This window comes from Hordeum vulgare, chromosome 7H (assembly GCF_904849725.1).
Source record: "Hordeum vulgare subsp. vulgare chromosome 7H, MorexV3_pseudomolecules_assembly, whole genome shotgun sequence".
Taxonomy (NCBI): Eukaryota; Viridiplantae; Streptophyta; class Magnoliopsida; order Poales; family Poaceae; genus Hordeum; species Hordeum vulgare.
Window position 1 is genome coordinate 489,994,632 of NC_058524.1, and position 25,682 is coordinate 490,020,313.

The 25,682-nt window shown below is 43.5% G+C and overlaps 1 protein-coding gene across 1 annotated transcript; it reads left to right on the plus strand.

The window, feature by feature from the left end:
- The first annotated feature begins 3,702 nt into the window (after window positions 1-3,702).
- Window positions 3,703-6,406, plus strand: LOC123408749 (cytochrome P450 734A4-like). The gene is made up of 5 exons (XM_045101796.1): window positions 3,703-4,165; window positions 4,260-4,483; window positions 4,576-4,823; window positions 4,949-5,333; window positions 5,490-6,406. The coding sequence occupies exons 1-5, from the start codon at window positions 3,856-3,858 to the stop codon at window positions 5,949-5,951; spliced, it is 1,629 nt and encodes a 542-aa protein (XP_044957731.1). The 5' UTR covers window positions 3,703-3,855; the 3' UTR covers window positions 5,952-6,406.
- Window positions 6,407-25,682: the final 19,276 nt, after the last annotated feature.

Sequence of the window (25,682 nt, forward strand, 5' to 3'; positions counted from 1 at the left end):
TTTCATTTTGGTTTTCTCTTGTATCATAGGGATTAACGGATATATGGTGGAGTACTGTCGCGAGGCATGTTGCCTCATTTTTTTGAACTTTTTGGGTCGTTGTTGTGGATTTTGAATTAATAATATATGGTTGAGTGCATTACTTGATACAGGGATGGGGGTCCCCCTTTTTGCAAAGCAAATTGCAACCTACGCTGTAGAAAACATATCACGGTGAAGAAAACAAGACATCTTGCTCCTTTCACTAAATTAGAGTTGCATTTTGGTTACTCAATTAAGACTTTAGAAAATCTCAGTCAGCTGAGATATAGATGGACCCATATTTTAGTAAAAGAGAACTTGTCATCTTTAAACTAAAAAGTGCGGGAGTTTATCATAGTTTACCGCAAATCATATGCTCTTAAATTGCAGAGGCCCTACAACCTTCTGTGAGATTTTTAAGAGGCAATAGAGGTATTCAATCTAGACCACTAATCGATTATAAGCATGTCGATTCATATATAATTTAAATTATAGAAGTACTAGTAAAAGGTTTTTCTAAAAGGTTATAATTAAATGTAATTTTAGAAGTACTAATAATTATACACTAAAGATTCACAATATGCTTCCATTTATACCGCAAAAATCTTGTACTACTTGTGTTTTCTGAAATTGTGCCATGTACAATTTGGAAAAAGATTTCACCATGTTTCTTTTGTCTCATTTTATTTTTACCATGAGAACATTTACTCTGGTCCTTTGACATGCACATTAATCTCAAGTCTTGTTATATATATATTTTTAAAAATTTATATAATTCTTATGTTTTTAGTAAATGTTTCTAACTACGACTAGTACCATGTGGTTTCATATTTTCATGGTAGTGCTGATTTTATTTGAACAACAAAGTTAAATGCACAATATTCTTATATAATCATATTTTTGGGGGTACATGTTGCAACTTGGAACCAGGAAATTTGATGATGGAATGTAGACAAATGGTATGTTTCTTGTGCATAAGTGCTAGTGATTTAGTAATGCTCTTTTTTGATCAGTTAAGTACACATTCCTTGTTGATTTCTTCACTAGTGCCCGCTCGTAAAGTTTATAAGTTGTTGCCTCCACTGTAATATGGATCCACTAGAATTGAGAATGAATACATAAACGTGTAATGTATTGTCTCTACTTCAAATTCAAAGTGCATTTTCAAAATGAGGTTCTGATCCACTTGCGGAGCTAAGCAAAAGTTCCTATGTGCGAAACTCAAGTCATGAGGACTTGAAGGGGCAAAAGACTACTTTACTTACCATCAGAGCTCCCACAAAAAAAAATCACAATTCCATGCAAGGCTCGGGCGAGTGGGCGGAGACACCCCATCCTCCGACCTCTACATAGCGTTGCCATTTTTCTAATGTTTCTTGTTAACAATTCGACTGCTGATATGTGGTTAATGTGGCATAATTTATTTATTTTCCAGGGAAGTGTGACATAAACTTGATCTTCATGAATTTGGATATACCTTAGTATATTTAGAAATAGAGGGAATAATATACAAGATGATTCAAAACATGTATTTCTTCTTTCAACTAGAACGAGCATTTTTTTTATTTTCTAGTTAATGTGGTCCTTTGAGGGTCTCCAAAATTTTTGTGAGGCGTTGCTCTCCTAATTTCAAACCATAATTTTTACACTCTATTTTCTGTTTTCTCTCGTCTTTACAATTTTAATTTTTTTAGTAGTGTTAATCGTGGATCAATCAATAAAAAACAAGTGTTTCTTCATATTTCAATTGTTTTGCTAGATTGCTTACAAGAGTTTCAATCGATTTGGCTAACTAAAACTTTGGTTGAATAAGAAATGCAACATGTGCTTGGAAAAACATAACGGAGTGGACAAAAATTATAGATGTTGCACTTTTCACTAGGTTGGTGTTCTGTTTTTCTTAATCGATTGTTTCTCGATCAACCAATATACTACAACATTTTGTGTAAGGTAAAAAAAACTCTAGGTGGTTTTAACAAAAAATACCACAATTATAGGATTAATAGGTAAAAAAACTTATCTGATTAGTTACTTAATAAGAAATATGTATCACATGCCAAGCTCGGCAATTTGGGAAAAAGAATCAAAGTCTCATTTTTTGGGCATTTGTGGTTTATTCAGTCTCACCTTTGTTTTCAACAGAAACTAGAAAATTGTCCATGCATTGCAATGAGGGTAAAAAATTATATAGTACATTAACCCATGATTACGAGAGGTGGAGTTTGTGAACTTGACCTCACATGAGCATGGGTGAATAGTAAAATCCCAAAAATGCTAAAAAGGAACGAAAACCTGCTTTGTTTAAATAATTGTTTACTAAATCATGAGCGTGATTTAATGATCACCATCGAATTAGTACGATTCTCTAAATAATTGTTTACTTAATGGCGAGCTCACAAAAACGCTATTAATGATCACCATCGAATTAGTATGATTCTCTAAATAATTGTTTACTAAATAATGAGCGTTATTTATGTACTCCCTCCATTACAGTTTATTAGGCGCAACTCAGAGGGCTCTGGGACCAAGGTGTTTTCTAATTGGAAGGAAAAAACCGAGCCAGTTAGGTGTAGATGCGCCTAATCAAACGCAAAATTAACGCATAATACTCCCCGTCCATTAAACTGGCTGCATGCACCGGTTAGGAGAGAAGGAGAGAGGGAGAGGAGGCATGCAAATTCCTATTCACACTTGCGGACAAGAACGCCACACTTGCATGCACCATTCGTGTGAACGCCACACTTGCATGGGATGGAGTGAAATCAGGGTCTAATTAAACTCAAAACGTCCTAATTAATAGGCTAATTAATGCCATGCGCCTTATTTTTGAAAAATCCTGGTTTTGGAAATAGGCCTAGTATACTGTGACGGAGGGAGTACCTATTTTTTTAGGATTTTTCACTTAATAATCATTTATTTGGTAAGAAATTATTGTATTGCTAAAGAAAGCATAATTTCATTTGGCAAGTCATTAAAAGGCCCGAGGGCCCCGCACGAATAGAATCTTAGTTGTTTTCTTTTTGAACAATCATTGAAAGGGAGAGGGTCTTCATCTGAATATATTACTTAAAAAGGTCTGAAAATAGGTTTACATCATAGATTATAACGAAAGGAAAGGTAGACGCCGAGACACGGCAGCCTCCTGCTAACGGGTTCCTTCATTCAAAAAGCCCAATACGTAAAGTCAAAAATGATGTTACGAAAAGTGTTTAAGGGTGAATGCAGCTCATTACAAAAGACCCAAGCATTTCTGAAGTTTCACAGCTTTCAGATGATGACGAGGGCAACGGTCGGTCAAATGTTGATGTGAAGGCCAACCGGGTCGTAGTGTTCCAAACGCGGCTGATTCAGTGACAAAGGATGGCCAGGTGTGCCGCGTCCTCCGGTGTCTCCAAAAATCTTTTTGAGGCGATAGTCTCCTAATTTCAAGCCGTGCCTTTCACATTCCTTTTCCAGGTTTTGCCTTCCTTTACAAATTCCAACAGAAAACAGGAAATGCCACATGAGTTGAGCAACCCAGCCAGCACGGTCAACTTGGGCTTAAACCTACCCCGTTGACCCGGACAAACCCATAGCATGAACAGAAACAGAGCAGAACAGAGCGCAGCGCCGGGTGGGCCCGACCGACGCCGCCGGCCTCTCCCTTATATAACGGCCGCCTCCTCCCGCCCTCCCCCATCCTCCTGCTCCGTTCTCGTTTCCAAACCAACCCAACAAACGCCCGAACAACCCACCGGCCACCGCGCTGACCGAAACGCGCGTCGACGGATCGAACCCCTGTTCTTTTCTGCCGGGCGCGCTTCTGTTTTCAGGAAGCGGTAGGAGGAGGAAGGCATGGCCACGGGTGCGCCGGAGTGCTGGTGGTCGACGTGGCGTGGGTTGGCCGTCGCCGTCACGGCGGCGTGCCTGCTCCTGCACGTGGCGGCGCGGGTGATGGACGCGCTGTGGTGGCGGCCGCGGCGCCTTGAGGCGCACTTCGCGCGGCAGGGCGTGCGCGGCCCTCCGTACCGGTTCCTCGTCGGCTGCGTCCGGGAGATGGTGGCGCTCATGGTGGAGGCCACCGCCAAGCCCATGTCGCCGGCCACCTCCCACAACGCGCTGCCCCGGGTGCTCGCCTTCTACCACTACTGGAGGAAGATCTACGGTACGCATGCGCCGCGTGGTCCTTCCCTTTCTCGTGTCTCCGCAATCAATGGGTGGATTTGTAACCGTCGTTGGGTCTTGTCGTGGCGGCGCAGGGCCGACGTTCTTGATATGGTTCGGGCCGACGCCGCGGCTCACGGTGGCGGACCCCGAGCTCGTCCGCGAGATCTTCCTGACGCGCGCGGAGGCGTTCGACCGCTACGAGGCGCACCCCATCGTCCGGCAGCTCGAGGGAGACGGGCTCGTCAGCCTACACGGCGACAAGTGGGCCCTCCACCGCCGCGTCCTCGTCCCCGCCTTCTACCCCGACAACCTCAACGTACGAGTGAAACGCATACGCATGCCGCAATTTCTCTTTGGTACGCTTGGTCGGTGCCCGGGGAGTGACGCCGGCGATTTTTTCTTTTGCAGCGGCTGGTGCCGCACGTCGGCAGGTCGGTGGCGGCGCTGGCGGAGAGGTGGCGGGCGATGGCGTGCGCGAGCGGCGGCGAGGTCGAGGTGGACGTGGCGGAGTGGTTCCAGGCGGTGGCCGAGGAGGCCATCACGCGCGCCACGTTCGGCCGCAGCTACGCCTCCGGCCGCGTGGTGTTCCGCATGCAGGGCCGTCTCATGGCCTTCGCCTCCGAGGCCTTCCGCAAGGTGCTCGTCCCGGGGTACCGGTACGTCAAGTACTACATTAATCTAATCCCAATCGAAATCAGTCACCGCTCAGAGATTCTCCATTAACACCCGCATACTTGTGTACTCATTTCATTTGTGCGCCGTCAATTCAACTGATTTGCAGGTTCTTGCCGACCAAGAAGAACCGGATGTCGTGGGGCCTGGACAGGGAGATCAGGCGGGGCCTAGTCCAGCTCATCGGCCGGCGCAGCGACGCCGCGGAGGAACGCGAGGCGGAGATCAAGGACAAGGGCGGCTTCAGGGACCTGCTGGGGCTGATGATCAATGCCCGCGACAAGAAGTCGCAGCCCATGCCGGTTGAGGAGATGGTGGAGGAGTGCAAGACGTTCTTCTTCGCCGGCAAGCAGACGACCACCAACCTGCTGACCTGGGCCACCGTGCTCCTCGCCATGCACCCGGACTGGCAGGCCCGCGCCCGGCAGGAGGTCCTCGCCGTGTGCGGCCCCGGCGAGCTCCCCACCAAGGAGCACCTGCACAAGCTGAAAACGGTACACCACCCACGCATCACTGTTCGGAAACCGAAAGTACCACCGAAAAAAACGATCTTTTCAAAGCGTCCGGAAGGGGCATTCCGGTAACTCCGCGGCGACAAAAAAAAGAAGAAAGAAAGACTGACGTCGTTTCTTCTCCGTGTCCTGTTGCAGCTGGGGATGATCCTGAACGAGACGCTGAGGCTGTACCCACCGGCGGTGGCCACCATCCGCAGGGCCAAGGTGGACGTCACCCTCGGCGACCTGGCGATCCCGCGCGACACGGAGCTGCTCATCCCGATCATGGCGATCCACCACGACGCCAGGTTCTGGGGCCCCGACGCGGCGCAGTTCAACCCCGGCCGGTTCGCCGGCGGCGCGGCCCGGGCGGCGACGCACCCGCTGGCGTTCATACCGTTCGGGCTGGGCTCCCGGATGTGCATCGGCCAGAACCTCGCCCTCCTCGAGGCCAAGCTCACCGTCGCCGTCCTGCTCCAGCGCTTCGAGCTGAGGCCGTCGCCCAAGTACGTGCACGCGCCGACGGTGCTGATGCTGCTCCACCCGCAGTACGGCGCGCCCGTGATCTTCCGCCCGCTGCCGTCGCCCACGCCGTACGTCCGCGTGGATCCACGATAGCTAGCCCAGCCAGCCAGCCAGCCGACGAACTCTCTCTCTCTCTCTTTCTCTAGGCCTCTAGGCTCATTCTAGGAATTGACAGAAATGGCCCTGCCGTGCTGTGTGTACATTTTGCCTAATGACACGGACGGAACCCCTAACGGAAAGCAGCTTCGCCATGGATGGCCCTCGCTAACAGACTAGTAGTAGTACGTAGATCATCAGATCAGAGCAGAGCAGGACCTTTAGGATTTGATGGCACGGGGCAGGAGAAGGCCGGGCCCGCCCTCCGCTGCCCGGTCGCTTCCATTTGTTCTCTTCTCCTTCCACGGATTCTGGCCGCGTTTCTGTGTACAGCTGTGTTTTATTCCGGCTATTCTTTAGAGGAAACAAAAAAGAAAGGAAAAAAGATGAACGGAAAGGCTGTATGGGGATGGGAAATTTGTTCGCCGCGGGCGTACGCGGTATTCCGGCCTTGTGCTCCTCCCCTTTTTTCGTTTGTGTCGTGCCTGCTTGTGTCGTCTTGACAATTCATGGCAGAATCTCTGGTGCTGCTGGTACGATGGGAGGAATACGCTTTGCTTTGTGCAGGCTGTGCTGCTGACGATTCTAACCGAAGTCCACTGTGCTGCCAGTGTGCCACCCACTCCACCCTGTCCTCCTCCTCGTGCCTGCTCTTGGTCTTATTTTTTTGGCATTTGGTTTTCTTTCCTTTATACAAAACAGAAACAAGCCAATTTCTTTCCAAGTTGTTTGCTTTATTGGCAGCGTCAGTTCTCAACCATATTTTTCTTGGCCAGCCACAGCACCTTTGATCTACATATTCCCCATAATTTTTTCGGTTTGGCTATTTATCACGTACCTGAAATTTTATGTTGCGTTAGTCACTTAGTCCTTGCTTCTTCCCGATCTTGCTGGAGAAGAACAACCCAATTATCTATCTTAGCAAAAAGTCATGACTCACTATCTTAGAGGAAAGCCGCAATCCCATTATATATCTTAGAGGTGGGGAGGTGTAGAGGATCGCGAGAGGTTTTCACTCGTGATCCCCGGCTTAGAGGGATGGACGCGGCTATGGCCAACAACGACGGTGGATGGGTGGGGGGTTGAGGGGAGGGCGAGGCGGTGCGCGGCAGCTGCCGCCGGCCGTAGAGGGTGGAGATATGTGGATGGGGTGGGGTAGGTCAACAATTGCATAAAAGGATGGAGCAGATCGGGGATGGAGTAGAAAGACGGTTGAGAGGAAGAAGGCCACCTATGAGGATGCAGATCGGATGGGCATGAAACGAAGTGACTGATGATAGATTTTTTAGGCACATGTTAAATAAAAGGTCCCTGATTTTTTTGCATGTTTGAAACTTATCAAGTGTCGATGTATGTATTCACGATATTTTTTTGCATGTTTGAATCTTCTTCAAGACCTTCAACCATACAACACACATGGTCTTTTCACCAGGCCATCCGTCTCGGTTAGCTATTATTTCTTTCTAAAAAGCCAACATTTCTTGTCAACAAACCTCATTGCTCTAGAGTGCCCGTATTTCTCTGAAGATCGACTATGTTTTATTTTCACCTCTTCCTCCATGGTGATTCTTAATGGTCGACCGACCCATTTTCCTTGCATTGTTGAGGTTTTCGTCGAGGGTCTCCCTCACACTTATATTCATTTTTCAATTGAGTAACTGTAAAAAAGTACACAATGTGATGTTTATATCTAAATAGCTACCACCACTAAAATATTTCTTGCGATAAGCAAGCATGCCATCGCAACATGCAACATGCATGTCAAAAAGACGCACGTCAAGAAGTTCATTGTTGCATGTCAAAAAGACACACATGTTCACCTTGTTGGGGAACGTTGCATGGGAAACTAAAATTTTCCTACGCACACGAAGACCTATCATGGTGATGTTCATCTACAAGAGGAGATTAGATCCACATACCCTTGTAGATCGCTAAGCGGGAAGCGTTAAGAAACGCGGTTGATGTAGTGGTACAACTTCGTCATTCAAATCACCGTCGTCCCACGATCCGTCCCACGACCGGTTTCGATCTAGCGCCAAACGGACGACATCTCCGCGTTCAACACAGGTACAGCTCGATGACGATCTCGGCCTTCTTGATCCAGCAAGAGAGACAAAGAAGTAGATGAGTTCTTCGGCAGCATGACAGCGCGCCGGTGGTGGTGATGATCTACTCCTCCAGGGCTCCGCCCGAGCTCCGCAGAAATCCGATCTAGAGGATGAACTACGTGGTATAGGTTTGAGTTGCATGTGGCAAAAGTTGTGTCTCAAAAGCCCTAAAACCACCAATATATATAGGAGGAGGCGAGGGGCTAGCCTTGGGGCACAAGGGAGCCCCAAAGGGCGCCGACCGATTGGGAGGAGGTGGACTCCCACCCCAATTCGGTTTGGGGAAAGGAGTCCACTCCTTCCTTCCCACCTCCCTCTTTCCTTGTTTTTTTCCTTTGGTTTTTTCCACTTGTGGCGCCATGGCCCTCTTGAGCTAGCCTCTCCAGCCCACTAAGGGCTGGTGCGCTATCCTAGGGTTACTGGGATCACTCCCGGGTGGGTGGGCCCCTCCCGGTGAATACCCGGAACCCATTCGTCACTCCCGGTACACTGTCGGTAATGCCCGAAATCTTTCCGGTGACCAAATGAAACCATCCTAGATATCCATATTCGTTTTCGGACCATTCCGGAAGCCCTCGTGACATTCGTGATCTCACCTGGGACTCTAAACAACCTTCGGTCACCAACACATATAACTCAACTATAGTAAAACATCATCGTACCTTAAGTGTGCAGACCCCGCGGGTTCGAGAACTATGCAGACATGACCCAAGACACTCCTCGGTCAATATCCAATAGAGGGACTTGGATGTTCATATTGGATCCTACATATTCTACGAAGATCTTATCGGTTGAACCTTTGTGCCAAGGATTCATAGAATCCCGTATAACATTCCCTTTGTCCTTCGGCATGTTACTTGCCCGAGATTTGATCGTCGGTATCCGTATACCTATTTCAATCTCATTACCGGCAAGTCTCTTTACTCATTCCGTAATACAAGATCCTGTGACTCACACTTGAGTCACATTGCTTGCAAGGCTTGTTTATGATGTTGTATTACTGAGTGGGCCCCGAGATACCTCTCCGTCACATGGAGTGACAAATCCCAGTCTTGATCCATGCTCACTCAATGGACACCTTCGGAGATACCTGTAGAGCACCTTTATAGTCACCCAGTTACGTTGTGACGTTTTATACACACAAGGTATTCCTCCGGTGTCAGTGAGTTATATGATCTCATGGTCATAGGAATGAACACTTGACACGTAGAAAACAATAGCAACAAAATGACACGATCACATGCTACGTTTATAGTTTGGGTCTAGTCCATCACATGATTCTCCTAATGATGTGATCCAGTTATCAAGTGAAAACACTTGTATATGGTCAGAAAACCTTAACCATCCTCGATCAACTGGCTAGCCAACTAGAGGCTTGCTAGGGACATTGTTTTGTCTATATATCCACACATGTATCTATGCTTTCATTCAATACAATTATGGCATGGATAATAAACGATTATCTTGAAACCAAAAAATATAATAATAACTATTTTATCATTTCCTCTAGGGCGTTTTCCAACAGTCTCCCATTTGCATTAGATTCAATAATCTAGTCCTCACATCGCTATGCGATTTACATTGTAATGAATCTAACACCCATACAGTTCTGGTGTTGATTATGCTTCGCTCGTGGAAGGTGTTTAGTCAGCGGATCTGCTACATTCAGATCCGTGTGCACTTTGCAAATATTTACGTCCTCTCCTTTGACGTAGTCGCGAATGAGGTTGAAGCGTTGTTTGATGTGTCTGGTCTTCTTGTGAAACCTTGGTTCCTTTGCTAAAGCAATGACACCAGTTCTGTCAAAGAACAGAGTTATTGGATTTAGTGCGCTCGGCACAACTCCAAGATCCGTCATGAACTGCTTCATCCAGACACCCTCCTTAGCTGCCTCTGAGGCAGCCATGTACTCCGCTTCACATGTAGAATCTGCTACGACGCTTTGCTTGGAACTGCACCAGCTTACCACACCCCCATTAAGAATAAATACGTATCCGGTCTGTGACTTAGAGTCGTCCGGATCTGTGTCAAAGCTTGCATTGACGTAACCCTTTACGGTGAGCTCTTCGTCACCTCCATACACGAGAAACATCTCCTTAGTCCTTTTCAGGTACTTCAGGATATTCTTGACCGCCGTCTAGTGATCCACTCCTAGATTACTCTGGAACCTGCCTGCCATACTTATGGCCAGGCTAACGTATCCGGTTTGAGACTTAGAGTCATCCGGATCAGTGTCAAAGCTTGCGTCGACGTAACCCTTTACGACGAGCTCTTCGTCACCTCCATAAACGAGAAACATTTCCTTAGTCCTTTTCACGTACTTCGGAATATTCTTGACCGCCGTCCAGTGATCCACTCCTGGATTACTTTGAAACCTGCCTGCCATACTTATGGCCAGACCAACGTCCGGTCTAGTGCACAACATTGCATACATGATAGACCCTATGGCTGAAGCATAGGGGACGGTACTCATATTTTCTCTATCTTCTGCAGTTACTGGAAACTGAGTCTTACTCAACTTTATACCCTGTAACACTGGCAAGAACCCCTTCTTGGACTGTTCCATTTTGAACTTCTTCAAAACTTTATCAAGGTATGTGCTTTGTGAAAGTCCTATTAGGCGCCTCGATCTATCCCTATAGATCTTAATGCCTAGAATGTAAGTAGCTTCTCCTAGGTCCTTCATAGAAAAACATTTGTTTAAGTAATGTTTTACGCTCTCTAAAAACTCCACATTGTTTCCAATCAGCAATATGTCATCCACATATAATATTAGAAACACCACATAGCTCCCACTCAATTTCTTGTAAATACAAGATTCTCCAACAACTTGTATAAACCCAAATGCTTTGATCATCTCATCAAATCGCTTATTCCAACTCCGAGTTGCTTGCACCAGTCCATAAATGGATCGCTGGAGCTTGCACACTTTGTTAGCATTCTTTGGATCGACAAAACCTTCGGGTTGCATCATATACAACTCTTCCTTAAGAAAACCGTTAAGGAACGCCGTTTTGACATCCATCTGCCAGATATCATAATCGAAAAATGCAACTATTGCTAACATGATTCGGATGGACTTAAGCATCGCTACCGGTGAGAACGTCTCATCGTACTCAACTCCTTGAACTTGTGAAAAACCCTTTGCCACAAGTCAAGCTTTATAAACGGTCACATTACCGTCCGCGTCCGTCTTCTTCTTAAAGATCCATTTGTTCTGAATAGCCTTGCGGCCTTCAGGTAATACTTCCAAAGTCCACACTTTGTTTTCATACATAGATCCAATCTCGGACTTCATGGCCTCCAGCCATTTGTTGGAATCCGATCCCACCATTGCTTCTTCATAATTCGGCGGGTTCGTCGTTGTCTAACAACATGATTGATAAGACAGGATTACCGTACCACTCTGGAGCAGCACGTGATCTTGTCGACCTGCGAGGTCCGATAGGAACTTGATCCGAAGCTTCATGATCATCATCATTAGCTTCCTCCTCAACCGGCGTCGCTTCGACAGAGGTTTCCCCCTTTCCTGCGCCACCATCTAGAGGGAGTAGAGGTTAGACAACCTCATCAAGTTCTATCTTTCTCCCACTCAATTCTTTCGAGAGAAACTCCTTCTCAAGAAAAGCTCCGTTCTTAGCAAGAAATACTTTGCCCTCGGATTTGAGGTAGAAGGTGTACCCAACTGTCTCCTTTGGGTAACCTATGAAGGCGCACTTTTCCGCTTTGGGTTCCAGCTTTTCAGGCTGAAGCTTTTTGACATAAGCATTACATCCCCAAACTTTAAGAAACGATAACTTTGGCCTCTTGCCATACCACAGCTCGTATGGTGTCGTCTCAACGGATTTTGACCGTGCCCTATTTAAAGTGAATGCAGCTGTCTCTAATGCATAACACCAAAGCGATAACGGCAAATCGGTAAGAGACATCATATATCACACCATTTCTAACAAAGTACGATTACAACGTTCAGACACACCATTACACTGTGGTGTTCCAGGCGGTGTCAACTGTGAAACGATTCCACACTGTCACAAGTGAGCACCAAACTCGGAACTCAGATATTCACCCCCACGATCAGAACGTAGGAAATTGATCTTCTTGTTACGATGATTTTCAACTTCACTCTGAAATTTCTTGAACTTCTCAAATGTTTCAGACTTGTGCTTCATCAATTAGATATAACCATACCTACTCAAATCATTAGTGAAGGTGAGAAAATAATGATATGTTCCGTGCGCCTCCACACTCATTGGATCGCACACATTGGTATGTATGATCTCCAATAAGTCACTTGCACGCTCCATTGTTCCGGAGAACGAAGTCTTAGTCATGTTTCCCATGAGGCATGGTTCGCACGTGTCAAGTGATTCAAAATCAAGTGACTCCAAAAGTCCATCGGAATGGAGTTTCTTCATGCGCTTTACACCAATATGACCTAAGTGGCAGTGCCACAAAAACGTGGCGCTATCATTGTTAACTCTACATCTTTTGGTCTCAATGTTATGTATATGTGTATCATCACAATCAAGATTCAATATGAACAATCCTCTCACATTGGGTGCATGACCATAAAAGATATTACTCATAGAAACAGAACAACCATTATTCTCCGACCTAAACTAGTAATCGTCTCGCAATAAACAAGATCCAGATATAATGTTCATGCTTAACGCAGGCACTAAATAACAATTATTTTAGTTCATAACTAATCTTGATGGTAAATGAAGTGAGATTGTGCCGACGATGATTGCATCAACCTTGGAACCATTTCCCATGCGCATCGTCACTTCATCCTTCGCCAGCCTTCGTTTATTCCGTAGTTCCTGCTTCAAGTTGCAAATATGAGCAATAGAACCGGTATGAAATACCCACGCACTACTACGAGAGTTGGTTAAGTACACATCAATAACATGTATATCACATATACCTGATTTTTCTTTGACCGCCTTCTTAGCAGCCAAATACTTGGGGCAGTTGCGCTTCCAGTGACCTATCCCCTTGCAATAATAACACTCTGTTTCTGGCTTAGGTCCAGCCTTGGGTTTCTTCATCGGATTGGCAACAGTCCTGCCGCTCTTCTTGGAGTTACCTTCTTGCCTTTGCCATTTTCTTGAAACCAGTGGTCTTATTGATCATCAATACTTGATGCTCTTTCCGGAGTTCTGACTCTGTGACTTTCGGCATCGTGAATAACTCGTCGGGTGACTTGTTCATCCCTTGCATGTTATAGTTCAACACAAAGCTCTTATAGCTAGGTGGCAGTGATTGAACAATTCTGCCAGTGATAGCCTCTTGCGGGAGTTCAATCCCCAGCTCAGCTAGACGGTTTGAGTACCCAGACATTTTGAGCACATGTTCACTGACAGACGAATTCTCCTCCATCTTGCAAGCATAGAATTTATCGGAGGTCTCATACCTCTCGATCCGGGCGTTCTTCTGAAAGATAAACTTCAACTCCTGGAACATCTCATATGCTCCATGACGCTCAAAGCGACGTTGAAGTCCCGGTTCCAAGCCATACAAGAATGCACATTGAACTACTGAGTAGTCCTCCTTACGCGATTGCCAAGCGTTCAAAACATCTTGGTCAGATGTAGCGGGTGGTTCATCTCCTAGCGGGGCATCAAGGACATAATTCTTTTTCCCAGCTTGTAGGATGAGCCTAAAATTACATGCCCAGTCTACAAAGTGGCTTCCATCATCTTTCAACTTAGGTTTCTCTAGGAACGTATTGAAATTCAGGGTTGCTACTGCGTGAGTCATTGATCTACAACATAAAATATTGCAAAGTGGACTTAGACTATGTTCAAGATAATTACAGTTGAACTAATCAAATTACTTAATAAACTCCCACTAAAAAAGTACATCCCTCTAGTCATTTGAGTGGTACATGATCCAAATCCACTAACTCAAGTCCAATCATCACGTGAGTTGAGTATAGTTTCAGTGGTAAGCATCTCTATGCTAATCATATCAACTATACGATTCATGCTCGACCTTTCGGTCTCTTGTGTTCCGAGGTCATGTCTGCACATGCTAGGCTCGTCAAGTTTAACCCGAATGTTCCGTGTGTGCAACTGTTTTGCACCCGTTGTATGTGAACGTTGAGTCTATCACACCCGATCATCACGCGGTGTTTCCAAACGACGAACTGTTGCAACGGTGCACAGTCGGGGAGAACACAATTTCATCTTGAAATTTTAGTGAGGGATCACCTTATAATGCTACCGTCTTTCTAAGAAAAATAAGGTGCATAAAAGGATTAACATCACATGCAATTCATAAGTGACATGATATGGCCATGATCTTGTGCTTCTTCATCTCCATCACCAAAGCACCGGGATGATCTTCTTGTCACCGACGCCACACCATGATCGACATCATCGTGCCGCCATCGAGGTTGTCGTGCTATCTATGCTATTACTACTAAAGCTACAACCTAGCAATATAGTAAACGCATCTCGAAACACAAACGTTAGTTTAAAGACAACCCTATGGCTTCTGCCGGTTGCCGTAGCATCGACGTGCAAGCCGATAGTAACTATTACAACATGATCGTCTCATACATCCAATATATCACACCATGTCTTTGGCCATAGCACATCACAAGCATACCCTGCAAAAAGAAGTTAGACGTCCTCTAATTTGTTGCTGCATGTTTTACGTGGTTGCTATGGGTATCTAGTATGATCACATCTTACTTACGCAAAAACCACAATGGAGATGTGCAAATTTCTATTTAACCTCTCTCCAAGGATCGCCTCAGTCAGATCCAATTCAACTAAAGTTGAAGAAACCGACACCTGCCAGTCATCTTTATGCAACGAGTTGCATGTCAGTCGATGAAGCCAGTCTCTCGTAAGCGTACGAGTAAAGTCGGTCCGGGCCGCTTCAATCCAACAATACTGCTGAATCGAGAAAAGACTAAGGAGGGCAGCAAATCGAACATTAACGTCCACAAAACCTTTTGTGTTCTACTCGAGATAACATCTACGCATGAACCTAGCTCATGATGCCACTGTTGGGGAACGTTGCATGGGAAACAAAATTTTTCCTACGCACACGAAGACCTATCATGGTGATGTCCATCTACGAGAGGAGATTAGATCCCCATACCCTTGTAGATCGCTAAGCGGGAAGCGTTAAGAAACGTGGTTGTTGTAGTGGTCCAACTTCGTGATTCAAATCACCATCGTCTCACGATCCGTCCCACTATCCATTCTGATCTAGCGCCAAACGGACGACACCTCCGCGTTCAACACACATACAGCTCGATGACGATCTCGGCCTTCTGGATCCAGCAAGAGAGACAGAGAAGTAGATGGGTTCTACGACAGCGTGACGGCGCGTCGGTGGTGGTGATGATCTACTCCTGCAGGGATCCGCCCGAGCTCCGCAGAAATCCGATCTAGAGGATGAACTACGTGGTATAGGTTTGAGTTGCACGTGGCAAAAGTTGTGTCTCAAAAGCCCTAGAACCACCAATATATATAGGAGGAGGGGAGGGGCTAGCCTTGGGGCTCAAGGGAGCCCCAAGGGCGCCGACCGATTGGTAGGAGGTGGACTCCCGCCCCAATTCGGTTTGGGGAAAGGAGTCCACTCCTTGCTTCCCACCTCCCTCTTTCCTTGTTTTTTTCCTTTTCTTTGGTTTTTTCCACTTGTGGCGCCATGTCCCTCTTGGGCTGACCTCACCAGCCCACTAAGGGCTGGTGCGCCACCCTACGGTTACTGGGCTCACTCCCGGGTGGGTGGGCCCCTCCCGGTGAATATCCGGAACCCATTCGTCACTCCCGGTACACTGCCGGTAATGCCCGAAATCTTTCCGGTGACCAAATGAAACCATCCTATATATCAATCTTCGTTTCCGGACCATTCCGGAAACCCTTGTGACATCTATGATCTCATCCGGGACTCCGAACAACCTTTGGTCACCAACACATATAACTCAACTATACTAAAACATCATCGAACCTAAGTGTGCAGACCCTGCGGGTTCGAGAACTATGCAGACATAACCCGAGACACTCCTCGGCCAATATCCAACAGTGGGACCTGGATGTCCATATTGGATCCTACATATTCTGCAAAGATCTTATCGGTTGAACCTCTCTGTCAAGGATTCATATAATCTCGTATAACATTCCATTTATCCTTCGGCATGGTACTTGCCCGAGATTTGATTGCCGATATCCGTATACCTATTTCAATCTCGTTACCAGCAAGTCTCTTTACTTGTTCCATAATACAAGACCCCGTGACTCACACTTGAGTCACATTGCTTGCAAGGCTTGTTTATGATGTTGTATTACCAAGTGGGCCCCTAGATACCTCTCCGTGACACGGAGTGACAAATCCCAGTCTTGATCCATGCTAACTCAACGGACACCTTCGGAGATACCTTTAGAGCACCTTTATAGTCACCTAGTTACGTTCTGATGTTTGATACACACAAGGTATTCTTCCGGTGTTAGTGAGTTATATGATCTCATGATCATAGGAATGAACACTTTACACGTAGAAAACAATAGCAACAAAATGACACGATCAGATGCTACGTTTATAGTTTGGGTCTAGTCCATCACATGATTCTCCTAATGATGTGATCCAGTTATCAAGTGACAACACTTGTATATGGTCAGAAAACCTTAACCATCCTCGATCAACTGGCTAGCCAACTAGAGGCTTGCTGGGGACATTTTTTTGTCTATATATCCACACATGTATCTATGCTTTCATTCAATACAAATATAGCATGGATAATAGACGATTATCTTGAAACAGGAAATATAATAATAACTATTTTATCGTTGCCTCTAGGGCATATTTCCAACACACCTCAACGTTCAAACATGCATGAAAATTTCCCTTCTATTATGGCATTTGTATTATAATTGTGTTTACAACTATACAATAATCAAACAAAATAAAAAAATCAGTTATAGTTTTTTATTTATTATTCCAAATATTCATATTCCATACAAGTAAATATCACTAAAATATAGTGTAAAAATTCCCTTAATAACATGCGGGGTATCATCTTGTTCATTTTATTGATCGGTCCGCTACAATAAACTTTGATGACCCGGGGGTCAATCATTATCATATTTACAAGTAAGAGTATCGTCGAACCCAATGAGAAGAAGAAATTGATAGGCGGTTTTGAGTAAGTTTTTCTGTACAAGTGTTGTAAGATAGTTTTGATATATAGTGTGATAGAAAGATAATTGGCAACAAGTAACAAATGTCCCAAGGTGCAGCTAGTGGCCAAATCTTTAACTATGCTAAAGACAAGCCGGCGATACTTCTTATAGTGATTAAAATACTGTTGAAGCCACATGGGATTATCATCAAGTTACTTTCACCATGATTCATTGATTTCACGCCCATTGTCTTGATAAATGTTATGTGGGTGGAACGGAACTAAGCTATTGTTCTTACATGAATAAACACCTACTTATGATTATACACTCCATGCAAGCATCCTCAAATATAAGAGAAATAAATAATATAAATCTAACCATATCTTCAAACATGCAGATCCAAGACAACCCCTCACGGAACAAGTCATAAACTGGGGTTTAGGTTTCTATCACTCCCATAAACTATCATGTACTCCCTCCGTTCCTAAATATAAGGTGTATTATATTTCAAAAAATCAAACTTCTCTAATTTTGACCAAGTTTATTGATAAAAATATCAATGTTTAGAATACAAATCAATATCACTAGATTAACCATGAAATATTCTTTTATATTTTGTATATTTAACATTATACATGTTTATATATTTTTCTATAAACTTGGTCAAACATAGACATCCTATGACTTTTTGAAAAACGAATACACCTTATATTAAGTAACACAGGGAGTACAAACTAATTCCAGAATGGCTTCTCCTAGGCCTACGATGATCAAGTGTCATGTAGTTGACGTTCACATTACACCACTAGAGAAAGAACAACACAACATAATATAAAAACATTGAACGGTGGTCAACTTCACATGATTAGTAATAACACTACTTATCCCATGTCCTCTAGAACAAATAAAACTACTCACAAATCATCATAATTTTTTGATTATTTACAAATCATCTTGGCACGTCCATTTTGCATCATGATTTTCTTTTTGATATTCTTGTTATTCTTGTCTATTATTCCCTATTATCATACAATTCTTTTTCCATTTCTCTCTGAGTATGCAAAGTACATCATAAATAGGGAAACATGTAGAAACTAGAATTCTTGACGAGAAACCCAGAAAAAGGAAGAAAAATCACGAGACTCCAAATGACCTGAAACTTCACAGAGATTTTTTTGGAATATTTAAGAATTATGGGGCCAAAAATATATACCAGAGGGGCCACCTGCTGGCCACAAGCCAACAGGGTGTGCCCTGATGGTTTGTGGGGCCCCAACAGGTTTCCCGACCCCCTTCTTCTTCTTCTTCTATATAGTGTGTTTTACCCTAGAAAAATCATAAGCAACCTTTCAGGACGAATATCTACCGTCTCGAGGTGGAAACCCGGGCAAAGGCCCTTTTGCACTCCGGTAGACAGATTCTACGATGAGAATTCTTCTCCGGCAGGGGGAGATCGAAGCCATCATCATGACCAACGCTTCCTCCTCCGTGGGAGGACCGATCTTCATCATCATCTTCCCCATCACCATCTTATATCTAATCCTAGCTCATTTCTTGTAGTCAATCTTTGTCTCAAAACCTCAGATTGGTACCTATGGGTTACTAGCTGTCTTGATTACATCTTGTAGTTGATGCTTGTTGGATTATTGGTGGAAGATATTATGTTCAAATCCTTAATCATTATTATTATACCTCTGATCTTGAACATGTTGATGAGGTGTGAGTGTTCCCGAGGACATGCAAGAAGTCTTGTTATAAGTAATCATGTGAAGTTGGTATTCGTTTAATATTTTGATGATATGTATGTTGTTACTTCTCTTAGTGGTGTCATGTGAATGTAGACTACATGGCACTTCACCATGTTATGGGCCTAAGGGAAGTCATTGTGGAGTAACAAGTAGATGATGGTGGCGAGAGTGACAGAAGCTTAAACCCCAGTTTATGTGTTGCTTCATAAGGGGCTGATCTGGATCCGCACGTTTAATGCTATGGTTAGATTTATCTTAATCCTTCCTTCGTAGTTGCGTATGCTTGTGAGAGAGGGTAATAATATGTTTGTTGTTTGTTCAAGTAAGAACATCACCTTAGAATCGGTCCACCCACATATCAAATTATCAACGTCGTGAATGCGAATCAACTCAACCTGATCAACATGACTAGACCGAAATTCCCATGTGTCCTCGGGAGCGCTTGCTTAATATAAGAGTGCTTTCTGGCCTGTCCTTTGCTACAAAAATGTTTGGGCTACCTTCCTGCACCTTTTCTACTATTATCACTTTTCATTTATGAAGAATTACCTCGCTACAAAACTATCTATTATTGTTACTCACAACAATTGCACAGAATATCTTGCTGAAAACCGCTTCTCATTTCCTTCTGCTCCTCGTTGGGTTTGACACTCTACTTATCAAAAGGACTAAGATTGATCCCCTATACTTGTGGGTCATCAAGAATCTTTTCTGGCGTTGTTGCCGGGGAGTGAAGCTCCTTTGGTAAGTGGAAATTGGTAAGGTAGGTACGTGCTAAAATTTACGGTTGCTTGTCACTATGAACGGGCACCCTTTGAGTGGCTTGTTAAGGCCATCTTCGCCTCGAACGGAAGTTGAGAAAGTTTTTCCTCAACCTACTGAAAATATTTATTATGATATTCCTTTTGGGTATCGTAGAGAAATTGTTGACTAATCCTTATGACGGTTCAACTCATCCTGATTACCATTTGATATATGGCGATGTGATTTGTGGATTGTTTAAGCTTTCAGGTCTACCTGGAGACAAAGTTAAGAAAAAAATACCCTTTATATTTGGAGATAAAAGTAATAATGTGGTACAGGCTATTGGATGATATTGGATCATGAGACTGGAATCGCTTGAAGATAGAATTTCATGAGAAGTTTATCCTATGCATCTAGTTCATCATGATCGGAACTTTATTTATAATTGCTCGCCTCGTGAAGGAGAAAGTATCGCTCAAGCTTGGGGGAGGCTCAAATATATGATGTGCACTAGCCCCAACCATGATCTCCCAAGATAAATGATTATAAATTGTTTTATGCTCAACTTTCTCATGATGATCAAGTATTACTCGATTCTTGAGCTACTGGTTCCTATATGCGGATAATATAGAATTCAAATGGGATATTCTAGAAAGGATTTAATGCAACTCTAAATATTGGGAACTCGACAAAGGTAAAGAGTCAGGTATAAAGCTTAATTTTGATTGTGTTAAATCTTTTATGGAAACTAATGCTTTCCATGAGTTTAGCAATAAATATGGTCTTGACTCTCATATATTAGCTACTTTGTGTGAATCTTTTGCAACCTATGTTGATCTTCCCATGGACAAGTGGTTTAGATATCACTCTCCCATTGAGAAATCATCTGAGGGACTTGTTAAAATTAATAAGGAAGAAATAATTGTTAGCCATGTTGATCCAATTGTTCCTACTGCTGACATTGATAAACCTCCTTTCCCCGTTAGGATTAGGGAACATGCCAAGGCTAAAACTGTGGTTAATAAAAGTCATGTTAGGACAGTGAAACCTTGTGAACAAGTGAATGTTGGGCCTAATGTTGTTATGGTTAAAGATCGACTACTTGATAATATTGATGGGTAGGTTATTTACTTCGGTAATGAAGCTTTTAGAATTGCAAAACCTGTTAGAAATGAGCAAGACGAGCACGATAAAAATAAATCAGTTGTAGGCATGTGATGACGAGTTGATGGATATACTTCTCGCCCCTCGTTGGATACCCCAAGTGGAAGGTGGAGATGTAGTCATTAACAGATTTCCCTTACACGGAGACTGTAAGGTTTATCGAACCAGGAGGACTCCTAGGCTCAACAAGTAGGTGTCTTCCACCCTGGCGCTAGCAGAAGACGTGGACCTGCACACACAACAAATAACTTTGCTCCCAACGACTATAGAGAGGTTGTCAATCTCTCCGACCTTGTAGTTTGCAAAGGATCAAAACACAAGCGGAAAGGTAATAGTAATTGCAATGGAAAAGTAAATGAAAGCGGTAAATGATCTAGGTGTAAACAAAGATGGTGATATGGAACGGAGTCACATAATGTTCACTAGTGATGTCTCTCTCCCAAAATATGATAAACAACTATGCTTGGGTAAACAAATCACAGTTGGGCAATTGACAGAATTATGATCGCACCGCAATGCTAATTACGCTACTTGATAGTTAGGGGTTCAATAGTAATGTGCAGTATGCCAAGACAAGTAGACCGTTTATTCATCAACATCTACTTACTAATCATCCACCTAGAGATATCTATCCAGAACATCTCTCCGATATTAAGTTGCGAGCCCCACCCAAAGTGTAAACTCAAAGCAACGGACAACTGCATTAACAAACTATGCGTAAGGTAAACAATCCTTGCAACCATGGTCACAAGCACCATTGTTTTCTCCCTGGTGGCAACAAGCACATCCCCTAGTCTCATGTTTCTGTCACTCAAGCTAGACATCGAGGGGCATGAACCCACAATCATCCATAACGCTCCCTCTTGGAGTTACAATCTACTACTCGGCCAAATCAATAAATAGCATTGGAGAACATGCATGAATCACTAAGGAACATAATATAAAAGGATAAACAAATATATAACTCATAACAATCTGAACATAATCTCATAATCCATCGGATCCCAACAAACCGTGCATAACAATAGCAAGAGAATTACATAGATGCCTTGATCATGTAGGGTAGCTCACAAGGACTAACCAGTGAAGCACAAGATTGGAGAGAGGACATCACATAGCTACTGGTCATGGCCTCATGGTCCAAGGAGGACTACTCACGGCACATCTGAGAAGCGTCCATGGTGGTGGAGAAGTTCTCGGAGGTTAATCCTCCCTTCGACAGGGTGCCGGGAAGAGGTCTCCTGACGCTCCCGATCTCGAAAGCACTCCGGCGGCGGAACGATGGAGAAATTCGCGATTCCAGAAAGTCTGCAAGGGTTTCCTCTTGGGACTCTAAATATAGGCCAAAGGAAGGCACCGGAGGAGGTGGGACCCACCCAGGCGACCTCCTGGCTTGTCCTAGGGCCTAGCCGCAGCAGCAGGCCGCTTGGGAGGCCCGTGGCCCCCCTCTAACCCATCTTCGGTGATCCGGAAGCTTCTCTTTCGCCGATTTTCTATATTTTTTATGGAATTTTACGGGCTTCAGAAAATTGGGTAAAAGCCCATGCAAAATAGACATTAGCAGACATAAACTGGCATGTGGTGCACTGAGTTAGTAGGTTAGTAAAAATATGTGTGAAATGATATAAAAGTGTAGCAAAACATATAAAAATGTCACCCAAAAGATCATGGAACAAGCAAAAATTATAGATACGTTTGGGACGTATCAACATCCCCAAGCTTAATTTCTGCTCGTCCTCGAGTAGATAAATGATAACACAATAATTTCTGTGGTGACATGCTAACACACATATAGGAACTTCAAAGTAAAGCAAGTAAGATATGCAATTCAAGTCCAGACAATAACAAGCAATAGTCTATATCTAGTATTGAGTTTAGCAAAGTAAGAACATAAAGGTGCAAGAGCTCACGCTGTCCGTGACTCGAATGTCTCCAAATGGTGTTTGCATGCAAGAAGTGGGAGATGGGTTGAGATCATAAAATATTTTTTAATTGAGAACTCAATTTACTAAACCTCAATCTTAGTCTCCTTCAGAATCTTATTTTGACTCATCCCGAGACCACTAGTCAAGCACAAGTCAAAATGATCCTCTCCCTTTCGATTTTGAGCACCCATGCAATGGATGAGCGTAAGAAAGATATGTTGGCACTTAGGATGGCAAACAGAATAATGAGGGGGAAGGAAGACAAAATGCTGGGAAAGGCTCACATCAATGAGGACAACCATAGGCGAGAGAAAGCCAAATGATAGATATGATGTGAGGAGTAGGGATTGCCATGTAACGAATGCACATATGAGCTAAGGTAAGCTCTCCAATGGAACTAGTGGGGGTGCATCCAACTTGTTTTCTCATGAAGACCTAGAGCTTATTTGAGGAGGCTCATCATTGGAATATGAAAACCAAGTTCTATAGTGTAAGGGTCCCCACATAGTTATGCATGAATGATAATCTCTATGTAGCACCAATATAACAATGGAGTATGAGTGTGGATCTTTCAAAAGGAATGGTAGTGTTGCCCCCTTCTCTCTTTTCATTTCTCTTTTTTTTCTTGTTTTTTTCTTTTTCTTTTATATTTTTGGCCTCTTTGGCTCTTCCTTTTTATCTCTCATTTGTCCTCTTTGGGATCTTTTGTTTTGTCCTCTCTGGGATCTTTTCCTCACTTAAGGGCAACACTCCATGTTTTACATGAATAGAAAGAAACATCATCACACTTTATAAGAAGTACTCAACATAAAGACAAGTGAATATTATCATGACGTATGCAAATGTATGCCTCTGCCAGTGTAGTAGGATATGCAATGATACTAGCGCGTCATGTAGCAATAATAAGGGCAAGGTCCAACTAGCATGAGGCTCTATGATCAACCAAAAGCATGTATGCCATGAAGATCAAGTCATGAAATGGTGGATGTTGCATGGCAATGTATCTCGGAAAGGCTATGGAAATTCCTTAATAGGTAGGTATGGTGGCTGTTTTGAGGAGAGATATAATGAGGCTTATGTATGACAGAGCGTATCATGTCATGGGTTTGGATGCATCGGCAGAATTTGCACCAACTCTCAATTTGAGAAAGGGCAATGCACGGTACCGAAGAGTCTAGCAAAATATGGATGGTGGAAGTGCCAACAATCGAATACTCACATTAGTCCGAAGAACTCATACACTTATTATTGGCAACTCTCTATCTATTTAGGAGGTTCACAAAGAGACAAGTACCCCGAGGAGGAGTGTTTGGGGGTTTGGTTATCCTTGCGCATCCTCGACTCATGGTAACGTGAGGGTACTCTATATATTCCAACCCCTCTAGAGGTTAGCGATCAATTTAGTAGCTAGAGCTCTCAACTAATTTTTAGTTTTTGAAGAACACACGGATTTCCCAAAATACGACACCTATCACTAATAGGCTCAAGCTCTTGGAACCAATAGTCCAAAGATTACTCAAATCAATACCTCAAAACTATTCCAAGTTGCTACTATACTTAAATAGCAACCTTAGTTACCTACTCATGCAAGACGCACAACTCAGTGCAACGAGCCAACTCTCTAAACAAGATAAGCATGATAACTCAAGAGAGTTCCAAAAGAAATCTAAATAAAATATATTAAAAAGATAATCATGAAAACTAAGAGCTGAGCATGACAGTAGCTATAGAAAGATGAAGAACACACAAAAAAGATAAGCATGAAAACCTATGTTGTGTTCTAGAGTGGAATGGAGCGTGTTTCTCTCCCAAACAAGGTAGTCTAGGTTCTGACTTGTTATGAACATCAAGCAAAACTAAAACAAACTAAAAAGGAAAGAGCGGGACGCTCCAAGCATAGCACATAACATATGAAGTGATAAAAATATAGCATGGAGATGGACGAACTGATGATTGTTGATAGAGAAGGGGATGCACGGGGGCATCCCCAAGCTTAGACGCTTGAGTCTACTTGAATATTTCTTGGGGTGCATGGGGGCATCCCCAAGCTTGAGCGCTTGACACTCTTGTATCTTCTTTCATCATCTCGCATCGCATACTTGAAAACTTCCTTCATACGGAACTCATCATAAGCTGATTAGAGTGGTTAGTACCCATGGTAAAATAATTCATTACCTACTGGAAATAATGATTTTCATGAAAAGATAATGTTTCTCATGATTGCCAAAAGGTTTTTGCAAAGGAAAAGCGAGCTTAAGATTTGCAAAATGATGAAAACGCAAAACATGGCAGAATGTGTGAAAAACAGAACAACACATAGTAAATAATTTATTCGGGGAGATTCTGCAACTCAAATAAAAAAACTCAAAACATATGCCAGAAAGGTAATTATATAGAGCATATGCTGTAAAAATAATTTAGATCAAAAAGATGATCTGGTCATTTTTTGCGAATTTTTCCGTCAAGCAGACATAATCTGTTTCTGGACAACATGTCACAATTTTTGAACTTTCTTGCAATCAGAGGCTAGAACTTGGCACAAAGCTTAAAAATAAAGATACAATGATGTTGCTACGGTATTAAAAAGCATCAAGACCACTAAAACAGAAAGTAAAAACCAATTGGGTTGCCTCCCAACAAGAGCTTTCTTTTATTCCTTTGATCTAGGCATAATGCAAGAAGATCAAGTGTTATCAACTCCAAAAGAATAACTTGCCCGAGTAACGGACTCATAAGGTTACTTAATCCTATTTCTAGGGAAGTGTTCCATTCCCTTTTTAAGAGGAAATTGGAATTTAATAATTCCCTCTTTCATGTCAATGATAGCACCAACGGTGCGGAGAAAGGGACGTCCCAAAATAATTGGACATGAAGGATCAAATTCATTGTCCATAAT